At 46.6% G+C, this 6776-nt stretch overlaps 1 protein-coding gene across 2 annotated transcripts in view; it reads left to right on the forward strand.

Annotated features, from left to right (window-relative positions):
- The window catches only part of LITAF (lipopolysaccharide induced TNF factor), a 41294-nt gene extending 35304 nt beyond the window's left edge, over nucleotides 1-5990 (forward strand). The window contains exon 4 of one of the 2 annotated variants that reach the window (XM_032242755.1): nucleotides 3966-5724. In XM_032242755.1, the coding sequence (XP_032098646.1) occupies nucleotides 3966-4074 (109 nt within the window). In that variant the 3' untranslated portion in view covers nucleotides 4075-5724. Of the gene's footprint in view, nucleotides 1-3965 lie in introns of both variants that reach the window. The other variant, XM_032242754.1, reaches the window with a different exon arrangement.
- Nucleotides 5991-6776: the final 786 nt, after the last annotated feature.

Consider the following 6776-nt stretch of genomic DNA (forward strand, 5'->3'; position numbering starts at 1 on the left):
ATTTGTTGCTCAGCTAGAGTGCAAGGCGTGATCTCTGCTCACTGCAGCTTCCACTGTCCAGGTTCAAACGATTCTCCTGTCTCAGCCTCCTGTGTACCTGGGATTATAGGTGTGCACAACCATGCACCATGGCCTGTTTTAGTAGAGGTGGGATTTCACCACATCGGCCAGACTGGTCTAGAACTCCTGACCTCAGGTAACCTGCCCGCCTTGACCTCCCAAAGTGCTGGGATTGCAGGTGTGAGCCATTGCGCTTGGCCCAAGACATTTTTTTTTTTTGAGACGAAGTCTCACTTTGTTGCCCAGGCTGGAGTGAGGTGGCACGATCTAGGCTCACTGCAACCTCTGCCTACCGGGCTCAAGTGGTTCTCTTGCCTCAGCCTCCCGAGTAGCTGGGATTACAGGTATATAACACCATGCCCGGCTAATTTTTTTGTATTTTTAGATGGAGTCTCACCATATTGGCCAGGCTGGTCTCGAACTTCTGACCCTCAGGTGATCCACCCACCTTAGCCTCCCAAAGTGCTGGAATTACAGGCGTGAGCCACTATGCCTGGACCAAGACATTTCTTTGTTGTAAGGGCCATCGTGTGCATTGTAGGATATTGAACAGCATCTCTGGCCCCCACCTGCCTGACGCCAGAAGCACCGTGCTCCCCAGTGTTAAACTGACCAAAAATGCCCCCTGGGGGGCCAAGTCATCTCCGCTGCTCTTACGCATATCAGCCCCCAGAAATGGTTCATCTGGTCATTTCTTCTTGCTTATCTGCTGAAACCACTCCCTGCATGTAGGGATAAGCTTCGCAGCTGCTCGCAGCTGTGTCTAGGGCAGTACCCTGAGGGATTCCGTTTTCTTCTAGAATTTCATGACCTAAATGATAATGTTTGCTCGAGCCTGAGAGAAGCTTTAAACAATCTGTATGTTAAAATTCTTCAGAGAAATTACTTCAGAACTTCTTATCCTTTTATGACCCGGAAGTGTTTTTCCCATTGCCCATGCAGGGGAATTACGGAAATAGTTATGTCGGCACCAAGGGTATTATGTTTAAAGAGATAATAGTTTCTGTTCTGGGAGAAGAATCTGAGAAACAGTTAATTTTTTGTTTCCCACAAAGCAGGTACAAGTAGGTTCCTTATTCCTGGCCACGTGAGCCACTCAGAAAACCCCCGCGGGCTCTGTTCTTTTCCTTGAAGGAAATGATTGTGAGTTTCAGGAGCCTCACGCAAGTGGCATGTTCCTCCACATTGTCCTTTGGTGACTTGAGGCTGAGAAGGAACAATATTTCTCTTCCTAACTTCAAAAAGAGGCTCAGAGTCCTGGAGAGTTTAGTTAACTTCCTTGAGATCATATATTTAATAAAGAAGGAAGGAGATGAAACAGCTCTCTGGGCACCTGATTCCCTCTCTTGCCCAAAGGACTCTGCTGTTAGTTGCTGTTTTCATTCCGTGGGCAGAAAATTCTAAAAAAAGAAAGTCCATTGCCTCTGGATATTTGTATGAAAATTAATTTTTGTCTTTGAAATCAGGGAAAGACGGAATCGAAACTTGTTTGGCCGGGCTCAGTGGCTCACGCCTGTAATCCTAGCACTTTGGGAGGCCGAGGCAGGTTAATCGCCTGAGGTCAGGAGTTCGAGACCAGCCTGACCAACATTGTGAAACCCCATCTCTACTAAATATACAAAAAATTAGCTGGGTGTGGTGGTGGGCACCTGTAATCCCAGCTACTCAGGAGGTTGAGGTAGGAGAATTGCTGGAACCCGGGAGGTGGAGGTTGCAGTGAGCCGAGATCACGCCATTGCACTCCAGCCTGGGCAACAAGGGCGAGACTCCGTCAAAAAGAGAAAAAGAAACTGACTTGTTTTGTTTTGTTTCAGACTGAGTCTTGCTCTGTTGCCCAGGTGGGAGTGTGGTGGTGGGATCATAGCTCACTGCAGCCTGACCTCCTGAGCACGTGCAGTCCTCCCGCCTCAGCCTCCTGAGTAGCTGGGACCATAGGTGTGTGCCACCATTCCCAGCTAATTTTTAAATTTTTTGTGTGTGGAGGTGGGGGTCTTACTCTGTTGCCCAGACTGGTCTTGAACTCCTGGACTCAAGCAATCCTCCTGCCTTGACCCCCAAAAATGCTGGGATTATTGAAGAATAGAAACTTACATTGAGTATTAGCCTCTGCCCATCTGGCTTTAGAAATTGAGCCAGACTTTGTTTCCATCCCTTTGTTCCTTCCTTAAACATGGTACAGTGGGTTCAAATCCTGCCTCTCACTTGCTGTGTGGCCATAGGCAAGGGACTTTACCTCTCTGTGCTTCGGTTTCCTCATCTATAGGTGGCAGGTGGCGGGGGGTCAATAACGCCCACCTCGGGGGCTGCTGAGGGTAAAGGTGTGTGTGCTGCCTGGAACTGTGACAGCACCTGTAAGCCACAGATTAGGATTCCCACTGAGCAGACTGACCGCCTGCCCTTGTGTGAGCTCTGGAAAGTTGGGCAGTAGGAGGAAGTTTCTTTCATTAGATAGCTTCCTCATGAGAATATTTCCAAATTCTGCATTATGTAAAGCAACGTCTTCCTATAAAAGGCTGAGTTTTAACTATGTTTTCGGCAAACACTGCTTGTCAGGCTGTGTGAAATTCCTGCCTGTGTGTGCCGATGGTGGATTATGTAGGTTAAGGGGCGTTATTTGGGGGATTCTGTTTGGTTGCTCTAAGAAGCAACCTGTCCATATGGAAAAGAGATTAGGAAGACGGGGGTTGGTAAAACGGCCCGGCAGCCAGGTGCCTGTTTTAAGTTTTACGGGGACACAGCCACGTCATTGATTTTTGGATTCTCTGTGGCTGCCTTCTCATTATAAGGGCAGAGTTGAGTAGTGGCAACATCAAGATGACGTATGCGTCGGGGCGTGTGGTGGCTTCCACCTGTAATCCCACACTTAGGGAGGCAGAGGTGGAAGGATCACTTGAGGCCAGCCGTTCAAGACCAGCCTGCACAACATAGCGAGACCCCATCTCTACAAAAACAAACAAAAACCAGCAACAAAAAGACTAAAAGATATTCTGTCTGTCCATTTGCAAAAAAAGTTCACCAAGCCCGTCTAAGACTTTGGAAGATTCCCAAATGACCCAAGATTTGAAATAATGCCCAGAGGGGCTCTGTCTGTGGGAGGAGCCTTGGCAGTGGCTGGCATGGTAATTTCTTAGGGCCACTATCACAAATTACCTCATACCTAGTGTTTAAAACAGCGGCCATTGACTCTCATAATTCTGGAGGCTAGAGGTGTAAAATCAAAATGTCAGCAGGGGCCGGGTGCAGTGGCTCACCCCTGTAATCCCAGCACTTTGGGAGGCCAAGGCTGGTAGATCACTTGAGGTTAGAAGTTTGAGACTAGTCTGGCCAACCTGGTAAAACCTTGTCTCTACTAAAAATACAAAAATTAGCCAGGCATGGTGGTGTGTGCCTGCAATCCCAGCTACTCAGGAGGCTGAGGCAGGAGAATCGCTTGAACCCGGGAGGCAGAGATTGCAGCAAGCCGAGATTGTGTCACTGTACCCCAGTCTGGGTGACAGAGCGAGACTCCGTCTCAAAAAACAAACACAAAACACCCCAAAACCAAAATGTCAGCAAGACCACCCTCCCTCCTAAGTCTCCAGGGGTGAACCGTTTTTTCTGCCTCTTCCACTTCTGGTATGTCCAGGTGTTCTTGGCTTGTGGCCTCATCACCCTAATCTCTGCCTCTTTTTTTACATCCCCTTCTGCCCTCTGTCTCTCTCTGTGTGTCCTCTCCTCTTCTTCTAAGGTCATTGAGTTTTGGGGGTCCACCTGGGTAATCCAAGATGATCCCATCTCAAAATCCCTAATTACACTGGCAAAGACCCTTTTTTACAAAGAAGGACAAGAACCTGTGTTTTTGGAAGCGAGCGTCCATCCTGCAGTAGTCAGTAACGTGCTCCCTGTGTCTCTCTCTCTTCTCCCAGGTGCGTAGCGGGCTGCTGCTTTATCCCCTTCTGTGTGGACGCCCTGCAGGACGTGGACCATTACTGTCCCAACTGCAAAGTTCTCCTGGGCACCTACAAGCGTTTGTAGGACTCAGCCAGACGTGGAGGGAGCCGGGCGCCGCAGGGAGTCCTTTCCACCACTCATCCAGCTTCACGCCTGGTGGAGGTTCTGTCCTGGTGGTCTCACCTCTGCAGGGGGCCCACCTTCATGTCTTCCTTTGGGGGGAAAATGTCACAAAACTAACCAACCTCCAAACCCCAGAAATTGCTGCTTGGAGTCGTGTGCATAGGACTTGCAAAGACATTCCCCTTGAGTGTCAGTCCAAGTGTCAGTTCTGCCACCCTGTGACCCTGAGTCCTCCCATCTAACTGTGATCATTGCCCTATCTGAGTCTCTTCCTGTGATCTGCCATCAGTGGCTCTTTTTCCTGCCTCCGTGGGCCTTTCTGGTGGCGGTCTCACACTGAGAAGCCACAATTGCCTTATTTTGGAGGCTGTTCTGCCTGGAGCTTGGCTGAGGCAGCCTTTAGTGCCTACTAGTATCTTACTCATCTCTTCCCATCCCTGATGACAGAGATCTTGCCTTATAGACTTTACAGGCTTGGCTTTTAGACTCTACAACTGCAGACTTCATTAGCACACAGATTCACTTTAATTTCTTAATTTTTTTTTAAGTACGAGGAAGAGGGGCTATTAACACCCAGCACAGACATATCCACAAGGTCATAAATGCATGCTAAAAAAATAGGGCTGGATTTTTATCACTGCTCCGACCCCCCGGTTTCTCTGTGTCAGACCCTCAGCACCCCTTTCCATGCAGGGATTTTTTCTCATAATTATATGAACGGTTTTTATTACCTCCTTTTGGTCTGAAATACTTTTGAGCAGATTTCTTTTTTTTGTTTAGACAGAGATGGGGTCTTACTATGTTGTCCAGGCTAGTCTCAAACTCCTGGTCTTAATCAATCCTCTTGCCTTGGCCTTCCAAAGTGCTGGGATTGCAGACATGAGCTACTGTGCTTGGCCTAAACGTAATTTTAAGCGGAGGATTTATTAACATTTTCTGTACTCGTCTGATTGGTGTCATTTTCCCATTTGTCCATGCAGTCTCACTTAAAAAAAAAACCTACATAAAAAGACATTGATAATTTCATCCTCTGCCTTTACTTGGGGATAATGTGGTTTTTAAACACCTTCTTCATGGAACTCTGAAAGTGGGGTCCCTTTTGGGTCCTGGCGATGGGTTTTGAAAGATAAGGGAAAACACGTTTTGAGCATGTCTGGGTACCCTGGTGCCAGACCACTTGGGAACCAGAACTCTTTCAGAGGAATCTAAAGTCTGATTTTAGTTTTCAGAGACACGGTTTGTTGTAAAACATCAGAAGACCTGATTTCTAGGACTCAAGCAGCAAGCCAGAATTCTAGGTCAGCTTCTGTGTTGTCTCTGAAGTCAAGAAAAAGCTGGGCTCGACCTTCACGAGTCCCCGATTTGATGATAATTAGGCATAGGGAACTCATGTGAATACTACTATGTAGAAATAAAACCTAGATCTTCAACGCACATCTGTATATTGGCTGAAAATGATCATGGTAACTGTTGATCGCCCTTATTTTATGTGATGTTTGGAAATTTCCAGTAATTATCATTTTTGCAATGATTATGGATACCACATAGTCCTTTGGTGTTACCTGCTTTTGAAAAATAAAGTCTTTCGTTCACTCGGTGAACTATTTATGATTTCTTTGGGTGTGTAGAAAGGGCTCTCATGTTGCATTTCCAGCTGTTGTTACAAAGAGCCTTTATTTGCTTGGTAACGTTGAAAAATTCTTCCCGATGAAAAACTTCAGACTTGCTGAATATCCTGCCCTGTCAAGATGACCGATGTTGAGTTGGGCGGATTTGCTAACGAGTCACATTTGAACATTGGGCTATTGGAACCCAATAGGCGTCATTGATGGTGGCAAGCCATAGCTTTCAAGTTTTAATAAAATGCACAGAAGAGAGCTGTCCTCATTCATTCTCTGAACAAAACATGCTTTGTGAGATGCTAAAGAGAGGGTATTGTAACGTGTCAGGAATATGAATGCCGCCTTCCCCCTCCTCTGCTACCTGATGAGACGGCTTCATTTCAGTAGGTGCAGGGAAATACTGTCATCTTGGTGGGGCTTACATTGTCATTTAAACCCTAAATTACAGTCTTGAAAATTCATTGCTGCTTTCCAGATCTTGATTGTGCGGTTTTGAGGCCATGCATATTTAGCAGTTTGGCTCAGATGGTGGCATATACATGATCTCAAGCTGTTATTAATTACACACGCAAAGTCTTCAAAACAAGAGCCCTATTTCAGGATCGTAAAAACATGTATTACACAGAACTTCCACGTCAGATGCCTGGAATACGCAGCGTTGGACATTCCATTTTATTGTTCAAAGTATGGGCTTGCGTATTTTTGCAAATTAAAAGGCTTTTTTCTGATGGGGACTTGAGGGTGTTACAGACACTGGTTCACATTCAGTGGATGAAAGGGCTTTATACGTACCTACTCGGACCGCAGAGAGGAATTTTATCAATCTGATACCAAAAGTGGCTGCATATCTTATATTCTGCTGTGTCCATCTAGGCGAGGGGGAATTCTAAGAAGTGTTGGTTTGTGTCCTAACAAAACTATTCAGCTACTGCATCTATTGAAGCCAGACGTAAGCACGTGATCCTTGCTGACCGCAGCATTCCCCATGAAAATGTTTTCTCTGGGACAGCTGGCCTCCCGGTTGCTAACGAGAGCACCTCT

Source organism: Sapajus apella, unplaced genomic scaffold (assembly GCF_009761245.1).
Source record: "Sapajus apella isolate SASKATOON/1434 unplaced genomic scaffold, GSC_monkey_1.0 scaffold51, whole genome shotgun sequence".
Lineage (NCBI taxonomy): Eukaryota > Metazoa > Chordata > Mammalia > Primates > Cebidae > Sapajus > Sapajus apella.